Here is a 22,917-nt window from a genome sequence, read left to right as displayed (position 1 = left end):
AAGTGTTTCTCTGCCATTCGATATTCTTCTGCGGAGAATTCTCTGTTTAGCTCTGTTCCCCATTTTTTAATTGGATTACTTGGTTTGCTGCTTTTCAGCTTCTTTAGTTCTTTGTATATACTGGATATTAGTCCTCTGTCAGATAAAGGGTTAGTGAAGATTCTTTCCCAATCTGTAGGCAGGTGTTTTGTTTTGATGACAGCGTCCTTTGCTTTACAGAAGCTTTTCAGTTTCACGAGGTCCCATTTATTGATTGTTGCTCTTAGAGCCTGTGCTGTTGGTGTTCTGTTCAGGAAGTTGTCTCCTGTGCCTATGAGTTCTAGGCTGTTCCCCACTTTTTCTTCTAACAGATTTAGAGTATCTGGTTTTATGTTGAGGTCTTTGCTCCACTTGGACTTTAGTTTTGTGCAGGGTGATAAATACAGATCTATTTTCATTTTTCTGCATGTGGACATCCAGTTGGACCAGCACCATTTGTTGAAGATGCTGTCTTTTTTCCATTGAATGGTTTTGGCTTCTTTGTCAAAAATCGAGTATTCATAGGTGTGTGGGTTTATTTCTGGGTCTTCTATGCTGTTCCATTGATCCTCCTTTCTGTTTTTATGCCAATACCATGCAGTTTTTATTACTATTGCTCTCTAGTACAACTTGAGATCGGGGATAGAGATACCTCCAGATGATCTGTTGTTGTACAGGATTGTTTTGGAGATTCTGGGTTTTTTGTTTCTCCATATGAAGCTGAGAATCTTTTTTTCAAGGTCTGTAAAGAATTGAGTTGGTATTTTGATGGGAATTGCAATGAATCTGTAGATTGCTTTTGGCAGGATGGCCATTTTCACAATGTTAATCCTACCAATCCATGAGCACGAGAGATCTTTCCATCTTCTGAGAACGTCTTCAATTTCTTTCTTCAGAGACTTGAAGTTTTTCTCAAATAGGTCTTTCACTTGCTTGGTTAGTGTCACCCCAAGGTATTTTATGTGGTTAGTGGCTATTGTGAAGGGTGTTGTTTCCCTAATTTTTTTCTCGGCCCTTTTGTCTTTGGTATACAGGAGGGCTTCTGATTTTTTTTAGTTGATTTTGTATCCTGCCACTTTGCTGAAGGTGTTTATCAGCTGAAGGAGTTCTCTGGTTGAATTTTTGGGGTCGCTCATGTATACTATCATATCATCTGAAAATAGTGACACTTTGACCTCTTTCTTTCTGATTTGTATCCCCTTGATCTCCTTTAGTTGTCTTATTGTTCTGGCTAGGACTTCAAGTACTATGTTGAAGAGGTAGGGAGAGAGTGGACAGCCTTGTCTTGTCCCTGATTTCAGTGGGATTGATTTAAGTTTCTCTCCATTGAGTTTGATGTTGGCTATAGGCTTGCTGTATATTGCCTTTACTATGTTTAGATATGTGCCTTGTATCCCTGATCTCTCCAAGACTTTAAACATGAATTGGTGTTGGACTTTGTCAAATGCTTTTTCAGCATCTAAGGAGATGATCATGTGGTTTTGCTCCTTCAGTTTGTTTATGTGGTGGATTACATTGATGGAGTTCCGTATGTTGAACCACCCTTGCATGCCTGGGATGAAGCCTACTTGGTCGTGGTGGATGATATCTTTGATGTGTTCTTGGATTCGATTTGCAAGTATTTTATTGAGTATTTTTGTGTCAATGTTCATGAGAGAGATAGGTTTGAAGTTCTCTTTTTTTGTTGGGTCTTTGTGTGGTTTAGGTATCAGGGTGACTGTTGCTTCATAGAATGAGTTTGGTAATGAGCCTTCTGTTTCTATTTTGTGGAATAGTTTGAGGAGAATTGGTGTGAGCACTTCTTTGAAGGTCTGGTAGAATTCCACGATGAAACCATCTGGCCCAGGGCTTTTTTTTGAGGGGAGACTGTGAATGACTGCTTCAATTTCCTTGGGAGATATAGGGCTGTTCAGTCTTTCTACCTGATCTTGACTTAATGTTGGAAGGTGGAATCTATCAAGGAAATTGTCCATTTCATTTAGGTTTTCAAATTTTGTGGCATATAGGCTTTTGTAGTATGACCTAATGATTGTTTGAATTTCCTCAGTGTCTGTAGTTATGTCAGCCTTTTCAACTCTGATTTTGTTGATTTGGATAAATTCTCTCTGCTTTTTAGTTAGTTTGGCTAAGGGTTTGTCTATCTTGTTGATTTTCTCAAAGAACCTGCTTTTTGTTCCATTGATTCTTTGAATAGTTTTATTTGTTTCTAATTGATTGATTTCAGCCCTGATTTTGATTATTTCCAGCCTTCTGCTCCTCTTGGGTGTATCTGCTTCTTTTTTTTTTTTAGGGTTTTCAGTTGGGCCATTAAGTTGTTTGTATGTGATGTTACCCTGAGGCAGGGTTATGGTGACGTTTGGGGGAGTGCCCGAAAGGATTGGGTTTTCTCAGCCCCGATCTCGGGTTGGGGTACAGACAATGTGGTCTGTGGCAGATTCTGCTGGACGCCTCCTGCCTCCGAAGAGGGAGTAGGGATTTTGAGCTGGGCGTGCATCTGAAATCCGTGCACGGCAGGAGCTCAATTGAGATGGCAGCAGGTACCCGCGGTGGTCGGAGAGACCTTCCAGGGAAAGACTGGGTGACCCGTGACCAGTCTGGCAACTCTCCTTCCCTGTGGGGTTTTTTTGCAACTGGGACTCCCAGCCTCAGGCACCCATGTGCCCACCAATCAGTCTGGGAAAGTGATCGGGACAGGCAGGCTTGCGGCACCAGCCCGGAGACCCAAAGCCCGCGTTAGCCGGGTTCTCTTCAGGTTTCTGGCTGGGCAGCCGAGAGTGGACCTGACGATTCCCATGCCGTGAGAGCCTCCCCTCACCTGGGAAACACGATCAATCGCTGTTGTTTTAGGGCCCAGAGTTCAGTCTCCTGATTGCTGCACGGAGTGTGTTGTCCCACTTCTCAGACACGGTGTTCTCCAGGTGCCGCCATCTTTGCTCCCCATTTTAGAGGGATAGAGTCCATCATGATGGAGCAGACACAGCAGCAGTCATGGAAAGCAAGGTGGCAGGAACAGGAAGCTGGCTGACCACAGTTCCTCCACACCCAGGCAGGGAACACTGAGGCCAAAGGAACGGAAAGGGGAAACAGTTCTACTCCAAGGAATGAAGAGCAGCCTAGTGTAAGCTAGAAAGGAGACACTGGGTTGCTTCCAGGGTAGTGAGCAAATTCGATATGGGACTCTTGATCTTGAGAAATATAATAGAGCAATACACCAATAAATGTGTGATAATTTATTTTACTTTCTTAATAAAGTAATACAGATATTCTCATATAAATACTGTACTTTTCCTAGAAAAAAATGTAGATATTCTAAATAATTTATTTTTTTCTAGTGGGGATTTAACCTTTTCTTGGCTATTTGGTAGAACATTTATAGGAACTTGACTTGATGTAAACCGACCTATTTTTAGATTATTCTTTTTTAGTCTATAGATTTTTGCTTATTTCAAATCCTAGATTAATTCTCCTTTGTTTTATATCTGTGAGAAATTTCCCTGAATCTATGTATGTGTACCGTGTACCACAATCGTGCCTGTTGTCTGAGCAGGCCAAAAGAGAGCATTGGGTCTCCTGGAACTGGAAATACAGACTATTATAAGCTGCCATATAGGTGCGGAAAACAAATGCAGGTCCTCTGGAAAAGTACCAAGTACTATTACCTGCTGAGCCACCTCTCCGTACTGTGAGAGCTTGCATTTTTAACAGTGTTTCATCTCTCTTGGAGGCTCTTATTAAATAAAGTGCACATGAAATTGTTCATGACTTGAAAGACAGAATTGCTAATGTTTGCCGGTCATGGTGGCACGCATCTTTAATCTCAGCACTCAAGTGGCAGAAGCAGGAGGATCTCTGTTAATCTGAGGACATCCTGGTCTACATAGTGAGCTACAGGATAGCCAGCTCTACATATCAAAACCCTGTCTCGAAATCTAAAGAAGAAAAACAGTATTAATGTTGCAGCCTTTTTCATTTTTTATTTTTTATGTCACAGAATTGAAGACAGGCCTCATATAAGCAATCATATCGCCTGCATTACAATACTAAAACCAATCAGTTTTATTCCAGTTGGGAAACATTCTGAATTTTGCTCTCACACTTTAATAACCACCATGTTTAGAAATTTAAAAGTATATATCTTTTCTGACTCATTGCAAGTAGCAAAGATAAGTAGAACATTCTAATCAAATGAATGGTTGTGCTCTCTGCAGAAAGCTTGGCTTTTGTAGAAATAAATGGTATGTCAGAAAGGAAAGCTTGAAATTTTTCATTCTTGTAGTCTTGAACATAAGCTGAGATTATATTGAAAACACATCTTTTTACATCCACTCACAGTACAGATATGTGTGGTAACATGACAAGATTCTTTTTCGTTAACTACATCCAGGAATTGGAAAACTCATCCATCGACTCTTTATGTCAAAAACATAATTAGTCTTTGATTTCTTTAAGCCACTGAAAGAGGGCTATGGTACATTCCTACCCAAAAGAAGGTAATAAGGGATGGTTGATCCTAAAAGTAGAAGATGTAGAGATGTATACTATACATCAAATAAATCTACCTGAGGGGTACAGCATTTTGGGGTATGCACGTAGTAAGGTTCTGGACTACTTCCCAATTGAGAATAAAGATAAACTTACATTCAATGAGGGAATTCAGAGGTGGACCTATGATGGAAACTTTTGCTACTTTGGAAGCATAACCACACACACTGTCACAACCAGAGTTTTCCTGGAAAATGTTCAAAGCCGTTACGGTATTGCACTATTTTATTTTATTTCTGCACTTGAACTGACAGCTCATTGAATGACTAGGCACAAAGTAAGGGACATCTGTTCAGAAGAGCTTTTCCTAATTGATATGTTAATTAAAAATGACTTCTGGCTCTTAGACTTTTGTTTAGTTTTCATAATACGTCTTCCCTGTGGCATTTTATAACGGGTGTTGTCATATAAATGTAAAATATAAATAAACAAGGCAAAAGTTCATTATTGCTTCTGGACTTCAAGTGGTATGTAATGTATGACTAAATGGCTTGGTTCACCTCATTCTGGCTAGAACATTCTGGGATTTCCTCCAGGATAAAGATCAGCTCAGTGGGATTCATGCATCTGTAACATCTGGACAGTCTCAGAGGAGCCTAGTCAGTGTACCCGGAGGCCGTGTGAAGGTGGTAGATTTCATAAAGTTTAACAGCCTGCCTATATTTATAGCCAAAACGCTAGCCTACTACTCAACTTTCTACATTCTAATGCAAAATTCTAGTACATTATTAATCGTTATTTGTGTTGACATAAACAACAATGTGACGAGGACAAACTTATGCCAAGCTAAAATTTTTCAGCAGCCCCTGCGAATTCAGGCTGAAGAGAGCCTTGGTTCTTCCTTTAGACCATGGCTTTAGACAGAAAGGATATCTAGCTCTGGAGAAGAGACGAAGCTGTCAATGACTGCATAGTGACAGAGGAGCATAAAACTTAAGCCACCACAGTAATAGCCAAAGATTACTGGGAAATTTTAATGTATTTTATTTTATTTTTAATCTAAACTCTTTTGGGAAATATTGAGATTTCAAGTGCTTAAAGTGTTCTGTAACAGAAAATATGCTTTTAAAAGAATGAGATAAATGTATTTTATATATGTTGACATAGATACTGATATAGGTAACATTCATTCATTAAAAGGATAACACTGTACATTTTAAGATTAGACATGGTGTTGAATATAAAAACCTAGACAAATTTTTACTAGAATTTGTTCAGTCACACATATTTTTGAATAAAAATGAATATGAAGCTGAAAGGTAATATGATTTAAGACTACCAGAAAGACAAAATTTATGTTTTTCACATAAAATTTATAATTCTAGTTAATAAATAAACATGAGTTTCATGATTCATTGAATTCTTATGCAATTACAAAATTACTTTCAATTGCAAAATAGCCAAATAACGTTAAAACTGTGTATGATAGTTACAATTTTACTTCTACTGAATTAAAAAGGTGATGAAAAAATGTTTAAAATGATTATATTAGAGGAAAGATATTTTCATAAACACTATATCAAAATATCCATAGTGGCAACTTAATTAGTCTAAATATTTAGTATTTAGTCTTCAATGGGCTTTTTAAAAAATGTTTTATTTTTTATATTAAATACAGTTTATTCACTTGGCATCCCAGCTGCAGTCTCCTCTCTCATTCCCTCCCAATCCCACTGTCCCTCCCTCATCTCCCATTCCCCTCTCCAAGTCCACTGATAGGGGAGGTCCTCCTACCCTTCCATCTAACCCTAGCTTATCAGGTCTTATCAAGGCTGGCTGCATCATCTTCCTCTTTGGCATGTCAAGGCTGCATCCCCCATGGGGAGGTGATCAAAGAAACAGACACCGAGTTCCTGTCAGAGACAGACCCTGTACCCCTTACTAGGGAACCCACTTTGAAACTAAGTAGCCAATGGGCTTCCTCTGAACAGGGGGTCTAGGTCCTCTCCAAGCAAAGTTTGTGGTTAGAGTATTGGTCTCTGCATGGTCCCCTGGGTCCAGAATTTTCTCCTGGGCATATACCGAAAGATGCCTTTCCATTCAATAAGAACATTTGCTCAACTATGTTGATAGCAGGTTTATTCGTAATAGCCAGAATCTGGAAACAACCTAGAAGTCCCTCAATGGAAGAATGGATACAGAAAATGTAGTACATGTACACAATCAAATAACACAGCAATTAAAAACAAGCCTAATTTTGAAATTTGAAGGGAAATGGATGGATCTAGAAAAGATCATCCTGAGTGAGATAACCCCAAAGCAGAAAGACATACATGGTATATACTCACTTATAGGTGGATATTAGATATATAATATAAGATAAACATACTTAAATCTATAGTCCTAAAGAAGCTAAACAACAAAGAAGACCCTAAGGAAGATGCTTAACCCTCATTCAAAAGGGCAAACAGGATAGACACTGGAAGTAGGAGAAGACAAGGAACAGGACAGGAGCCTTCCACAGAGGACCTCTGAAAGACTCTTCCCACCAGTGTATCAAAGAAGATACTTAGACTCATAGCCAAACTTTGAGTAGAGTGCTGGAAGCCTTATGGAAGAAAAGGGAGATTGAAAGACCTGGAGGGGATAGGAAATCCACAAGGAGAACAACAGAGCCACAGTGGCCTTTTTAATGTCTGTTGCTTGCTCTTACAATGCATTAATGACAGATTGCCTAAAATTCCTGCAAACCATCATCTTACTTTATAAATTTGTACCCCTGCCTTGTTTTTTTTAGTTAAATTTTTATTTTTTATATTAATTACAGTTTATTACTTTGTATCCCAGCTGTAGCCCTGTATTATCCCCTTCCAATCCCAATACTCTTTTCCCTTCTCCTCCTTGCCCCTCTCCAACTCCACTGATAGGGGAGGTCCTCCTCCCCTTTTCTCTGACCCTAGCTTATCAGGTCTCATCAGGACTGGCTGCATTGTCCTCCTCTGTGGCCTGGCAAGAATGCTCCTCCCTCGCAGGGGTATAGTCAAAGAACCAGGCATTGAGTTCATGTCAGAGACAGTCCCTATTCCCCTTACTAGGGTACCCACTTGGAGACTGAGCTGCCATGGGCTACATCTGTGCAAGGGTTTTAGGTTATATCCATGAATGGTCGTTGGTTGGAGTATCAGTCCCAGAGAAGACCCCTGTGCCTAGATATTTTGGTTCTGTTGTTCTCCTTGTGGAGCTACTGTCCTCTCCAGGTCTTACTATCTTCCCCTTCTTTTATAAGATTCCATGCATTCTGCCCAAAGTTTGGTTATGAGTCTCAGCATCTGCTTTGATACTCTGCTGGGTAGAACCTTTCAGAGGCCCTCTGTGGTAGGCACCTCTGCCTTGGTTTTTTATTATTTTATATCCTGTTGAATTGCAATGATGTGAGTGTTCTCATTGAAACATTTTCCAATGCTTGGAGCAGTGTTCCTTCTGAAACTCCTTCTGCAATGATGGTTCAGCTTTTGCATGTAATTTCACAGCCTTCTTCAAGTCTTTATGAGTATCCATTCCTTCAGCTACAATGAAACATACTTAAATGCAGAAATAATATATTTCTCATTGTCTTGCAGATTTAATTTCAGATATTAGAATGATGTAAATGTGAGTCAAACTAGTTTCACTGTCTTAATTTTTAGAATGCCATATTATAATAAGATTTAATTGATATTTTATTGATAATTGTCAAAGTAAAATTAATTCTTAAGCCAAATCTCTAAGTTTAAGTAATGCATTTGTATGTTCTATATTTTAAATATAAATGGAGAAATTGTCATAATCTAATGCAATATATTATCATAATAGTTTCCTTTGATATGTTTGATTTCCTGTCTTGAAACATCAAAATCACAGTATTCTTTCCCTCAAACTATTTTGCTGCCATTATGATAAACTTAACCTTAGAGAATAACACGTTCAAATGTACGTGTTTTGTTCTTAAACTTACACCTTATAATGAACTTGCCAGTGAATTGAGAGTGGGTACATGGACGTAGAGTGCTCACCCAGAGGGAATGAGAGAATGAATAGTTTAATATTATTCTATTTATTTTGTTTTCAAGACCCTTAAAATGGGATATATTTTTGTTGCCAATGAGAGACAATATCTAAGCTCAAAGGGTTTTTGGATAGTATTTTATAATCATGTTGTTTCAAAATAGTTTTGAGTTTATTAAAATGTATTATACAATACCTTAAATGTTTTTATCTAAAGATCCAATTATTTTTAAATTAATGTTTTAAAAGTATCTGGATGATCTGTGCTAGAAATCATGAAATAAACTAAAGTATTCTTTGTCTGTTAATCTTTTCCTCACAATGTAAAATAAAACAACTTTATACTTCAAATACCATGTAGTAAATCACAATAAACATGCATTTTTTTAAAAGTCATTTTGGGAAGCAATTGAGTATCATAGCAACACCTTTAATCTGTTTCTACAGTCATATCAATGATTTTTTTTTCCATTTTAAACACGGTTTCTAATGGTTAATACTTATTTTTAGCCGTAAAATCATTTCTTTCTGTTTCTTGACTTGAGTGCTCAAAACAAGCCATTTGACTTACTTAGATTTTTGAAAAATATTCTCATTTTTAATGCTTTCATCTTCCAATGTTTTGTTTGCACAGACATATTTGAGTTCTAGTTTGTTCAAGTAGATATCCAAAACTTCATTGCTCAATGTGTTAGAGAGATGGTCCAAACACAGTCTTGCTTTGTTTTCTCTGCCTTTCTCTCTTTCTTTCTTCTTTCCTTCCTTCCTTTCTTTATTTCTTTCTACTTTGTCTTTATATTTCGTCTTCTTTCTTCTTGACATAATTTCATATAAAATATTCCCAAATATTGTTGTGTTGCATATAAAACTTAGATCTTTGCTTCTTTTTTTTAATATAAAGTAACTCTTTCCAAATCTTAGAAACAGTCCTTTGGTGTCAATCCTGTACATATTCTTTTAGCAATTATGAAATTTCTACCGTGTTTACTGTGTTTCAGCAAATATTCTCTGTATAGCAGCATATAAAACAGAGGCTGTGCCTTTAGTTAAACAAAGGACACTAGCCAAAAAAAAAAAATCAATAAGTGATTTTTATCATAATTAGTTTTGTAGAAATAAATCCAATGGACATAGAGAAAGAATTCTTGATTTTGAAATGTTCACTAAAACACGTGAAAAAGTACCCTGGCATATCTAGTGACATTTGAGCAAAGACTTAAAGGAACTGACCAAGCAATTTTGAGAAGAGTGTTCTGGATATAACTGATAAGCTAAGGCTCATCTTCCAGTAAAGTAAAACATGATAAACCATTTAAAGACTATAAATAAGGCAAAAGTACTGAGTGTTGAATTAACAAAGACTAACTAGAAGAAGGTAAATTAAAAAATTTATTGGTAAAAGATCACACCAACCATTATAAAGGCTCTAATCTCTTTGGCTTCCTGCCGTACCTGTGAAATGGATCTTGAAAATCTCTATATCAGTTTCACCTTTCTAATATTTTCACATTTTTCATTTTGCTTTACTTTCCATTTTTAGTACGGTAAATACATTGAAAAAAATCTTGGTTCCGTTTCATAATCTACCAAGGTAGATCAATAATAAATCTCCACCAGCAGGAGAGAGGGTTGTGGGATATGAAAAAGAGGAAGAGAGCAGCAAAGTAGAAATAAGAAAAGAGAAAAAAGGGATTTATAAAAACAGGGAAATTTGAGAGTTAAACTTTTTAAAACTACATTCATTTTGTTGATTTAATATGTGCATATATATGCATAAAATATATTCATTGTTTAATTGCAAATACAAGGAAAGGAAAAAAAATATTTTAACTTAGATATATTCCTAGCAGAACATATTGACATATTACTCAAGTTTTCTGACATATTTCTGTCAAGTTTTGAAAGGGTGTAGTGTTTGAAATTAATCTTTCCTCATATTTTGAGGGGTAAGGTTTATTATTTTATCAGATTTTGTTGTCAAATAACAATATTATTGTTCTAAGTATTTATCAAGTTTTGTACTGATTATGGATCTTTTCCTAGATCTATAGCATTTGTCATCTTGTTTAAGTATAAAACAGAGCCAATACTAGACTGGAAACAAGTATAAAAATGATAAAATAAGTTGCTGAAAAATTCAAATGGAAAGAAACACAATTTATTAAAAAAAAAAAAAAAGCTTGGGAAGGAAGGTCATGTGTCGTCCTGGATTTCCAGACTTATTATAAAGCCTGACCGAGCATCGAAATGTCATGCTGGTATATACACAGGCAAATGGTACACAGTCCAGCAGTGTTTCCTTATGTAGTAAAGCAAATCTGTAAACTTACATATGTAAAACTCAGTAAGCCTTATGTAGTATTGCAATCAATTCAATAAGGAAATGGCACTCTTGACTAAACATTTCTCTGAAAACAGTAAACTTCTACTCCTATCTTTACTGCAAATGCAAAATATTAATGCAAATATTAATGCAAATCAAGTAAACATAAATAATCGTGATGATTAGCTCTCACCCCTAGAAGGAAGAGGCTTTCAAAATGAAGAATTATTCTGATTAGGCATTTGCTAGTTAGGGAGTGTGTTAACGGGGTTCCTTGGGGCAGAAAGACCATGCTTTCCGCTGGTTGCATCATTTCACGGACTCAGCCCTGGATGAAGGGAAAGAAGAACCCTAGCTCCAACTGTGAACTCACTGCTCTCTGCTCTCCATGCAGACATAAGGTGAAGCTGCTTCAACTTCCTGCCACCTTGAATTCCCTGAATCGTGGTTTGTGTACTCAGTGGGACTCCCACGGAGAAAACTTATTTTTCTCTTGTATGTAGTTATCAACTAGAGATAGCTCTAAGTTAGGGACAGGGCTTGTGTTTATGGCCCCTCTCAGCACTGAAACGGTCTGGCTTAGATCTGCACAGGCTCTGTGCATATGGCCACAGTCCTTGAGTTCATATTCTTATCAGCCTTGCACCTAGATGGCCTGTTTCCTCGGTGTCTCCCATCTAGGAAGAGGGGAGACAATAGTAAGAATATATTTTATAAAAAATATATATTTTTTATTTTTTTTCTTTATTAATTACACTTTTTCACTTTGTATCCCCCCACTCTTGTGGGTCTCTCCCTCCTCCCGTCCCAATCCTTCCCTTCCTCCACCTTCTGCATGCATGCCTCTCACCAAGTCCACTGATAGGGGAGGACTTCTTTTCCTTCTTTCTGATCCTACTCAATTAGGTCTCATCAGGAATGGCTGCATTGTCTTCTTCTGTGGCCTGGTAAGGCTGCTTCCCCCTCAGGGGAAGGTAATTAAAGAGCAGGCCAATCAGTTCATGTCAGAGACAGTCCCTGTTCCTATGACAATGGAACCCACTTGGATACTGAACTGCCATGGGCTACATCTGTGCAGGGGTCTTAGGTTATCTCCATGCATAGTCCTTGGTTGGAATATCAGTCTCAGGAAAGACCCCTGTGCTCAGATTTTTTTGGTTCTGTTGATCTCCTTGTGGAGTTGCTGGCCTCTCCAGATCTTACTATTTCCGACTTCTTTCCTAAGATTCCCTGCACTCTGCCCAAAGGTTGCCCATAAGTCTCAGTATCTACATTGATAGTCTGCAGGGCAGAGCTTTTCAGAGGTCCTCTGTGTCAGGCTCCTGATTTGTTCCCTCTTTTCTTCTTCTTCTGATGTCCAGCCTCTTTGCCTTTCTGGATAGGAATTGAGCATTTTAGCAAGAGTCCTCTCTCTTGATTTGTTTCTTTAGGTGTACAGATTTTAGTAGGTTTATCCTATATTATATGTCTATACGAGTGAGTATATACCATGTGCATCTTTCTGCCTCTTGGATAGCTCACTCAGGATGATCTTTTCCAGATCCCACCATTTACCTGCAAATTTCATGATTTCCTTGTTTTTAATTGATGAGTAATATTCCATTGTGTAGATATACCACAATTTGTGCACCCATTCCTCCACTGAGGGGCATCTGGGCTGTTTCCAGCTTCTGGCTATTACAAATAAGGCTGCTACAAACATGGTTGAGCAAATGTCCTTACTGTGTACTTGAGAATCTTTTGGATATATGCCTAGGAGTGGTATAGCTGGATCCTGAGGGAGCGCTATTCCTAGTTGTCTGAGAAAGCACCAGATTGATTTCCAGAGTGGTTGTACAAGTTTACATTCCTGCAAGCAGTGGAGGAGGGTTCCCCTTTCTCCACAACCTCTCCAGTATGTGTTTCTCTTGAGTTTTTGATCTTAGCCATTCTGATGGGTGTAATGTGAAATCTTAGGGTCCTTTTGATTTTCATTTTCCTGCTGGCTAATGAGGTTGAGCATTTCTTTAAGTGTTTCTCTGCCATTCGATATTCCTCTGCAGAGAATTCTCTGTTTAGCTCTGTACCCCATTTTTTAATTGGATTACTTGATTTTTTTGCTGTTTAACTTCTTTAGTTCTTTATATATACTGGATATTAGCCCTCTGTCAGATATAGGGTTGGTGAAGATCCTTTCCCAATCTGTAGGCTCTCATTTTGTTCTGAGGACAGTGTCTTTTGCTTTACAGAAGCTTTTCAGTTTCATGAGATCCCATTTATTGATTGTTGATCTTAGAGCCTGTGCTATTGGTGTTCTGTTCAGCAAGTTGTCTCCTGTGCCAATGAGTTCAAGGTTCTTCCCCACTTTTTCTTCTAAGCGGCTTAGGGTGTCTGGTTTTATGTTGAGGTGTTTGATCCTCTTAGACTTTAGTTTTGTGCAGGGTGATAAGTATGGATCTATTTGCATTTTTCTACATGTAGACTTCCAGTTAGAACAGCAACATTTGTTGAAGATGGTGTTTTATTTTCCATTGAATGGATATGGCATATTCGTCAAATATCAGGTGTCCATAAGTGTGTGGATTTATGTCATGGTCTTCTGTTCAGTTCCATTGATCCACCATTCTGTTTCTACGCCAGTACCATGCAGTTTTTAGTATTGTTGCTCTATAGTACAGCTTGAGTTCGGGGATGGAGATACCTCCTGAAGATCTTTTACTGTAGAGAATTGTTTTAGCAATTCTGAGTTTCTTGTTGTTCCATATGAAGTTGAGAATTTTTCTTTCAAGGTCTGTAAAGAATTGTGTTGGTAATTTGATGGGAATTGCATTGAATCTGTAGATTGCTTTGGTAAGATGGCCATTTTTACTATGTTAATACTGCCAAGCCATGAGCATGGGAGATCTTTCCATCTTCTGATATCTTCCTCTATTTCTTTCTTCAGAGCATGGAAATTTTTTTCATACAAGTCTTTGACTTGCTTGGTTAAGGTCACACAGGAACTTTATGTCCTTTTTGGCTATTGTGAAGGGTGTTGTTTCCCTAATTTCTTTCTTGGCCCTTTTGTCCTTTGTATACAGGAAGGCTACTGATTTTTTAAAGTTAATTTTGTATCCAGCCACTTTGCTGAAAGTGTTAATCATCTGTAGGAGTTCCCTGGTAGAATTTTTGGGGTCACTGAGGTATACTATCATATCATCTGCAAACAGTGATACTTTGACTTCTTCCTTTCCAATTTGTATCCCCTTGATCTCCTTCAATTGTCTTATTGCTCTAGCTAGGACTTCAAGAACAATGTTGAAGAGATATGGAGAGAGTGGACAGCCTTGCCTTGTTCCTGATTTCAGTGGGAATGATTTAAGTTTCTCTCCATTGAGTTTGATGTTGGCTATGGGCTTGCTGTATATTACCTTTACTATGTTTAGATATGTGCCTTGTATCCCTGATCTCTCCAAGACTTTAAACATGAATGGTGTTGGATTTTGTCGAATGCCTTTTCAGCATCTAAGGAGATGACCATGTGGTTTTTCTCCTTCAGTTTGTTTATGTGGTGGATTACATTGATGGATTTCAGTATATTGAACCACCCCTGCATGCCTGGGATGAAGCCTACTTGGTTGTAGTGGATGATGTCCTTGATGTGTTCTTGGATTCAGTTTGCAAGTATTTTGTTGAGATTTTTGCATCAATGTTCATGATGGATATTGGTCTGAAATTCTCTTTCTTTGTTGGGTCTTTGTGAGGTTTAGGTACCAAGGTGACTGTGGCTTCATAGAATGAGATTGGTAGTGTCCCTTCTGTTTCTATCTTGCGGAATAGTTTGAAGAGTATTAGTGTTAGCTCTTCTTTGAAGGTCTGGGAGAATTCGGTGCTGAAACCATCTGGGCCTGGGCTTTTTTTGCATGGTAGACTTTTGATGACAGCTTCTATTTCCTTAGGGGATATAGCACTATTTAATTGGTTTACCTGGTCTTGATTCAGCTTTGGCATGTAGAATCGGTCAAGAAAATTGTCCATTTCATTTATATTTTCAAATTTTGTAGCATATAGACTTTGGAAGTAAGACCTAATTATTGTTTGGATTTCTTCAGTGTCTGTGGTTATCTCCCCCTTTTCATTTTGGATTTTGTTGATTTGGATAGTTACTCTCTGCCTTTTAGTTAGTTTGGCTAAGGGTTTGTCTATCTTCTTGATTTTCTCAAAGAACCAGCTCTTGGTTTCATTGATTCTTTGAATTGTTTTATTTGTTTCTAATTTATTGATTTCAGCCCTGAGTTTGATTATTTCCAGCCATCTACTCCTCTTTGGAGTGTCTGCTTCTTTTTTTATCTAGGGCTTTTAAGTGAGCCATTATGTTGCTTGCATGAGATGTTTCCAATTTCCTTTTGAAGGCACTTAGTGCTATGAGCTTTCTTCTTAGCACTGCTCTCATTGTGTCCCATAAGTTTGGGTATGTTGTGCCTTCATTTTCATTGAATTCTAGGAAGTCTTTAATTTCTTTCTTTATTTCTTCTTGGACACAGCTGTCATTTAGAAGCAAGTTGTTCAGTTTCCATGTGTGTGTAGGCCTTTTGCTATTTTTGTCATTGAGGTCCAGTTTTAGTCCATGGTGATCAGATAGGATACAAGGGATTATTTCAATCTTCTTGTATCTGTTGAGTCTTGCTTTGTGACCAACTATATGGTCTATTTTGGAGAAGGTTCCATGAGGTGCTGAGAAGAAGGTAAATTCTTTTTAGTCTGGGTGAAAGGTTCTGTAGATGTCCGTGAGGTCCATTTGATTCATGACCTCTGTCTGAGTTGTTTCTTTGTTTAATTTCTGTTTTGTTGACCTGTCCTTTGTTGAGAGTGGGGTGTTGAAGTCTCCCACTATTAATGTGTGGGGGGTCTATGTGTGGTTTAAGTTTTATTAAAGTTTCTTTTACAAATGTGGGTGCCCTTGCATTTGGGGCATAGATGTTCAGGATTGTGATATCTTCCCGGTGGATTTTTTCTCTTGATGAGTATGAAGTGTCCTTCTCTATCTCTTTTGTTTGATTTTTGGTTAAAAATCTACTTTATTAGGTATTAGAATGGCTACTCCTGATTGCTTCTTGTGTCCATTTGCTTGGAAAACCATCTTCCAGCCTTTTACTCTCAGGTAATGTCTATCTTTGTGATTTATGTGTGTTTCTTGTATGCAACAGATTGTTGGGTGTTGTTTACTCATCCATTCTGTTAGTCTGTGTCTTTTTATTGGAGAATTGAGTCCATTGATGTTGAGGGATATTAATGACCAGTGGCTGTTAAATCCTTTGATATTGATGTTGGCCATGGTAGTATGTTTGGCTACTTTTTGTTTTGCTGTAGTGAGGTTATTTATTTCCTGTGATTTCTTGAAAGTAGTTAGTTTTCTTGGGTTGTATTTTTCCTTCTAGTATCTTCTGTAACGCTGGATTTGTGTGTAGGTATTGTTGAAATTTGTTTTTGTCATTGAATATCTTGTTTTCTCCATCAATGAGGCCTGAGAGTTTTGCTGGGTACAGTAGCCTAGGTTGACATCTGTGTTCTCTTAGGGTCTGCATGATATCCAATCAGGCTCTTCTGGCTTTCATAGTTTCTGTTGAGAAGTCAGGTGTGATTCTGATGGGTTTGCCATTATATGTTACTTGGCCTTTTTCCCTTGCAGCTTTTAGTATTTTTTTTTTCTTTGTTCTGTATACTTACTGTTTTGATTATTATGTGGCAGGAGGATTTTCTTTTCTGGTCTAATTTATTAGGTGTCCTGTAGACCTTTTTTTATTCTTATAGGCCTCCCCTTTAATTTGGGGAAATTTTCTTCAATGATTTTGTTGAAAATATTTTCTGGGCCTTGGAGAAGGGAATCTTCTTTTTCCTCTATTTCTATTATTCTTAGGTTTTGTCTTTTTATGTTGTCTTGAATTTCTTGGATGGTTTGTGTCAGGAATTTTTTAGATTTATTATTTTCTTTGACGGATACATCGATTTCTTCCATTGTATCTTCCACACTGAGATTCTTTCTTCCATCTCTTGTAGTCTGTTAGTTATGTTTACCTCTTTATTTCCTGTTTTCTGTCCTAGGTTCTCCGTCTCCATGATTTCCTCCATTTGTGTTTTCTTTAATTCTTCCAATTCTATCTTCAGATCTTGAACCGTTTTGTTGATTTCCTTTACCTGTCTGACTGTATTTTCCTGTTTTTCCTTCAATTCCTTCAGCTGTTTGTTTGAATGTTCCTCTGTTTCTTTTATTTCTTTAGTGACAGAAAGTGTTTGTTTGGCTGCATCTTCCTGTATTTCTTTACGAATGACCATAATCCGTTTTATTATATCTTTGCCTAATTCTTTATGCATTTTATTTACTTCCTCCATTAACCTCTTTATAATCATAGATGTAAGGTCATCTTCTTGAATTTCACTCATGTTAGGGTGTCCAGGGCTAATTGCCCCTGGATAACTGGGTTCTGGGGATGCCATATTGTTTTGCCTTTTGTTGGTTGTGCTTTTTCGCTGGCCTCTACCCATCTCTCTGTCTCAGGTGTTGTCTGTTAATTTCTGGTGCCTGCTGAGTCCTGGGGCGGGGAGAATCCACTTGGCAGGGTTCTGAAGTTCTCCTCTGCTTTTTGGGTATGGTTAACTGAATAGTGGTGCTTCTCAGGAATTGTCACAGTTCACTTCAGGTGTATGGACCTGTATGGTAACTGTGGTGTTCAGGAAGGCTCCCTGTCATCAGGAGAGGTCCTGCTGTTGGCTGCCTTGCTGCTGGGTTTCTTGCTCTGAATTTAGTGAGCAGCAGCTCTTGCTCTTTACGTGTAATTTTTGGGTGCAGCCCTCTTGAAGGACCAGGGATTCCCACAGTTTTGTCAGTCTAGCTAGGGATAACTGGTTGATCCTTGGCGCAGTATCTGAGGGCTGCTGTAATGACTCTCTGGCTTTTGTAGGTCTGAGGATGCAGCTGTGTGCCCCAGTGCCCTGTCTGTACTCAATAATGGCTGATGAGCACAGCGCTCCTGCCTGCAGTAGAAGGCTAGAGCCTAGAGTCTGTGTGCATCCAGAAAGTCTTTTGGAGCTTGGTGCCCTGAGCATTGGACCTGATGATCCCCCAGTGTGGGGTTTCCTCCTGACAGGGACACCCAGTCTTTGCTTTGGGGACAACCTTTCTGTCTGTGATGGTGAGTAGAACCTGCAGGCACAGACTTACGTGGCTCCGCCTTTCTGGGGATTGGGTGCCTGGCCATCTGCCTAAACTGGGTAATTTTTCCAGAGACCTTTTCAGGGTGGTGGTATCAGCTGAGTGCTCTGAGATCAGACCAGCTGTTTCCCTCCCTGTGAGTTTGCACCTGAAAGAGAAACTCAGTCTCTGGTGCCCTGGGGCCCGCAGTTCTATCTGAGGCAGTGAATCAGGAGTGCAGGCAGGGCTCTGTGCTGGTGCCTGGATCCCCGGCTCCGGCCCTGGGCTGGCTCCTGGGCGCCTGTGGAACCCAAATCTTTTCCAGGGGATGTCTGGGTGACCTAAGATCCATCCCAATCATTTCTTGCACCATGGGGTTATCTCTCGACTGGAAATTCCAGTCTCTGATGGTGTGGTGCCCACAGTTCAGTCTGGGACAGTGACCAGTTCACACTGGCCTATGGCTCTGGGCTGGAGACCAAGTGCCCTGCAGAACCAGAATCTCTTCTGCGGTTTAGCCGGGTGAGTTAAAGCTGATTGAATCCTCCACTGTGGGGTATCCTCTCACCTGGGAAACACAATCACTTGTATTTTATGGCCTTGAGTTCTGACTGCTGGTCACTGTGCCGATCCTGCTGTGCTGCTGGTCAGAAGGAGAGTCGTCCTGGCGCCGCCATATTGCCCTCCAAAATCTATTTTCAAAGAAAATTTTCTTCAAATGAAAGGCTATTCTGGAATTATGAGTCAAATGAACACTTCTTCCCTGTAACCATTTTTTCTCATGTGTGTTTGTCTTTCTCTATTGTTTTAGTTTTAGGCTTTAGAACAGTATCCACATAAAAACAATTCATGTGTGCTTATTTTTTATTCGCTTGTTTATTTTACAGGGATTCATATATAAGTTTTGTTTTTAATTGATTTCTTCTTCCCTTTCATCCCTCCAACTTCTCCCATCTTCACCCCACTCCCTCTCAAGGTCTCCTTTTCTTTTATTATTATACAGATATACATACATGCAGGAAAGCATACACATAATATATAATATATGATATATGATATATCATATATAATATATAATAAATATATAATGTATAATATACATAATAAAATAAAAACCCTCAAAAGAATTTATTCTTTGGTGAAGATGTTTTTATAGATAAAATCCTCTGGTTATTCTGCTATTCCTGCATTTATGGTTGTTGACACTGTTGTTATAGTTGCTCTTACAGTGCACAGAGTTGTCCCAGGGACTGTTGAATGCTAGGCAAAGGTTCTCACTGACCTAAACTCCTAACCCATATTTACTAATTTTTGTAGAAATAATATGAAAAATGAGAAGCTTAAAATTTGTGTTTATCATACTCATATTTTCTTGGAAGAAAGTGCTTTTGGCATGGCATAAGGATTACAGTGTGGGAGGATCTCATTATCTAATACATGAATGAAATCCTACTCTGAGCAGACACTGCTGAGTGGAGACCCTGGGTGTGCTGCCAGCTCTCCTCACACAGGCCAGGGCATCTAGGATTTCTATTGCTGCTTATGTTTAGTGCGTCACCCTGGACATCTGCTCATAGGGAACATCTGTTTCTTGTTTTCACTGGACTTCCAAAAAGAGAGTGGGGTCATTAGTCATTACGTGATGTGAAGTTATACAGAATACAAGCCATGTATGAGAAATAATGTCAGGAAAACCATATCCACTGTAATTAATTCAAAGTTTGCTTCATGCTGAGAGTCATTACAGGCATCATTTCCAAAGAGGCTGCCAAGCCACCACATATCCAAATACAAACTAAGTACTTAAGTATTTCTGCACAGCATTTTTTTATCAAGAAATATTTGTACTTAATTATTTTCTGAACATCAAAGTAATATATGTAATGAATAAAATAAGGTACTTATGTGTCTATTAATTAATGTTCAAACTATATTTAATGCTGTTTATGTTCATTAATACTTATTAAAATGAGTCATGTCTGTAAATTATCTTCTATTAATGTATTCAAGTTTTATTGACAATTACAAGTAATTAGCCAGTTATATATTGGACAGCTAAAAAATACTATGTACTAGAGTTTGTTTCAGAGGATAAATAAGCCACTGTATATTTTATACCTTTTATGTTCTTTTTATATGTGACAATGTAGGAAACCATATTTCTTATCATTTGAATTATGGTAATTATCCATTGATCTGAAGGTGTGTCACAGCATGTGGTTTAAATAGTTGAACAAAGTGGAACAAGTTTCTCCTGCTTTTAGAAAATTGTTTTTACTCTCATGTGTCCCATAAAGTCTTTCTAAAATGTAAATGAAGAACAATAATAAATCATAAAATGCTTATACTCCTTTGGTAACTTAAAGTTTTAGTACAGATTATGAACATGACTGTTATTTAAAAATATTATTGAAATTGTTCAAACATTGAGTCATTTTATATAAAGAGCCCTTTTCCCTTATTTTTAATCATCAATTTAATTTTGCGGGCATTATGAATCAAGAGAAAAACTAACAGAGGAAATGGAATTATTTTAGTGTTACATAACATATACAAATCATGTTGGTTAAATTTCTATTTAAGTCAATAACAAGTTTTTTTTTTCTACTTTCCCTATAATTTACTAAATGATCAAGACAAAATGCTTGAAGAGACTACTCAGGTTGTTTGTAGAGTTATTGTTTGTGACTGGGTACCCACTGCCATATTTTTCTTTGTGTTTTAATTAGTTGTGGTTTTCTGTAATGGTCTCTGTCTGTTGCAAGATGTTTCTTTGATGGTAGGTGAGACCTATACTTATTTATCAGTATACGAATAAATATTTAGAATGTAAGTAGTAATTACATAGTTTCAGTAAAGTAGTGGCAGTTGTAGATTCTCCTCCAAGATCCATGACCTCACCAGACCCAGATAATTGGGTTGGTTTCCAGAACCGGACATCATTTTGCTCTCTTTGAGCAGGGCCTAGGTCCAAATAAAGAGCTGTTGGTTACCGATAGGTATGTGTGCCACAATTGTACCCTGAGGAATATTGCACAACACTGGTTGTTATTGTAGTTCATAAGTATCATATCTGGGCAGGACCACTGGTTGCTATTTACAGCATAATTCTGTACCCAAGTCCCAGAAATCATAGTTCAATAGTTGTAGTGGAAGAGGGGTCAGAAAGTCTGTAAGAGCCAAAGGAACAGGAGGTTTTCTGTGAGTCTGCAAATCATAGAAGAATTAAAGAGGCTCTCTCCATGAAGTCACATCATTATTGCTGCCTAAAAAGACTTGAACCAGAATGAAACCAATAGACATGCTACCATGGATCAGAGCAAGACCATGGAGCCTCAATTTTAGACAAAGAAATGTGGACAGCTAATGAATGCTGAGAGCAGGATAAAAGCATTCACCAAAGAAGACCCCACCAATTGCTTATCCAACACCAGTCATCTTTTTTTATTTCTTTTGTACCTGTTAAACTGCTTTGTGGTTTTCCAGCTGCTGATGGTTGTGTGTGGTGACTACAGAGGAGTGTATACTAATCAATCATGATCCCTGGTCATATTACATGAACTGAAAAGGTTGTATACATAATTTAAGGGTTTATATGAGTATTGTATCAGTCCTAATTTACCCATTCTCCAGTAAGGAACCTTCCAGGATGTATCTAAAAAACAACAACAAAAAAAAAAAAAAACCAAATTATAGTCATTGGGTCACAGACCCATAACATGCATGTGCATGTACACACACACACATCAGAGAGAGAGAGAAAGAGAGAGAGGGATTAAAGGAGAGAGAGAAAAATAAGATGAAAACTAGCTGTGAAGGATAAAGGGGTAAGGTATGGGAGCTGTCAAAATAGTGCAATAGGAGTTAAGTCTGACCACAGTACAGATTTTATATAGTCAAATATATAAAACAGTTATGGATATACGGCATCCCATTTTACATAAATATAATAAAATCACATATAATAATTATTCATGGTAAATGTCAACAAATTATGCTTCTAGAAAGTGTGTCTTTGAAGGTTTAATTCTTTTCTTAATATTTTTTTATTTTTAAATAATTTTATACATTCACTTGTATCCCAGCTGTAGCCCTCTCCCTCTTTTCCCTCCCAATCCTCCCCTCCCTCCCTCATCTCCTTCCTGCCCCCTTCTGAGTCCACTGAGAGGGGGTGTCCTCCTTCTCTTCCCTCTGGCCCTAGCTTATCAGGTATCTTCAGGATGGGGGGAAGGGGAAGCTCATGAGTTCATGTCAGAAACAATTCTTGTCCCCCTTACTAGGGAACCCACTTAGATACTGAGCTACCATGGGCTATGTCTGAGCAGGGGTTGTAGGTTATATCCATACATGGTCCTTGGTTGGATAAACAGTCTCATAGAAGACCCCTGTGCTCAGATATATTTGGAAGGTCTAATTCTATTCTTTGTAATGTGACAATAAAAGAAGCTGCCTTTACTCTTTTTATTTTGTGCCTGTTAAATTGCTTTGAGGTTTTTCTAGCTGCTCATAGTTACGTGTTGTCAACTGTATTCTCTAATTGTTAATTTATTGGTTGGACACAGTATATATGAACCGAAAACTAATACTCATTTATTTTGAATCTTATGTTTTCTTCTAGGATGATGTAAAGAACGAATACATACAAAGGGTACAAGAAAAGGAATGGAAAACTTTCAAGGTATGATAGTATATGTACTAGTAAAAGTGAAATACAGCTAAACATTCTTTCCTGAAAGCCGTCTAATTTTAGCAACTTCAAGAAGTATAACTAACAGAGAATAAACTCATAATGAATGTATGCAGAAATGTTTCTAAAGACAACAGAGTTATTTATGATTAAGGCAAAATAATTTATCAAATCAACACAGCCAAATAAGTCTCACATATTTGCCATATGCTAAGC

General features: G+C 37.9%; 1 protein-coding gene across 1 annotated transcript in view; it reads left to right on the top strand.

The window, feature by feature from the left end:
- The window catches only part of Cnbd1 (cyclic nucleotide binding domain containing 1), a 411,690-nt gene that overhangs the window by 362,269 nt on the left and 26,504 nt on the right, over positions 1-22,917 (top strand). Inside the window, 1 exon segment of the mRNA XM_055603581.1 lies at positions 22,633-22,692. Coding sequence (XP_055459556.1) covers positions 22,633-22,692 — 60 coding nt within the window.

This window comes from Psammomys obesus, unplaced genomic scaffold (genome assembly GCF_907164565.1).
Source record: "Psammomys obesus unplaced genomic scaffold, mPsaObe1.curated_primary_1811, whole genome shotgun sequence".
In the NCBI taxonomy this organism is placed as follows: Eukaryota; Metazoa; Chordata; class Mammalia; order Rodentia; family Muridae; genus Psammomys; species Psammomys obesus.
This window is presented reverse-complemented; position numbering and strand designations above follow the sequence as displayed.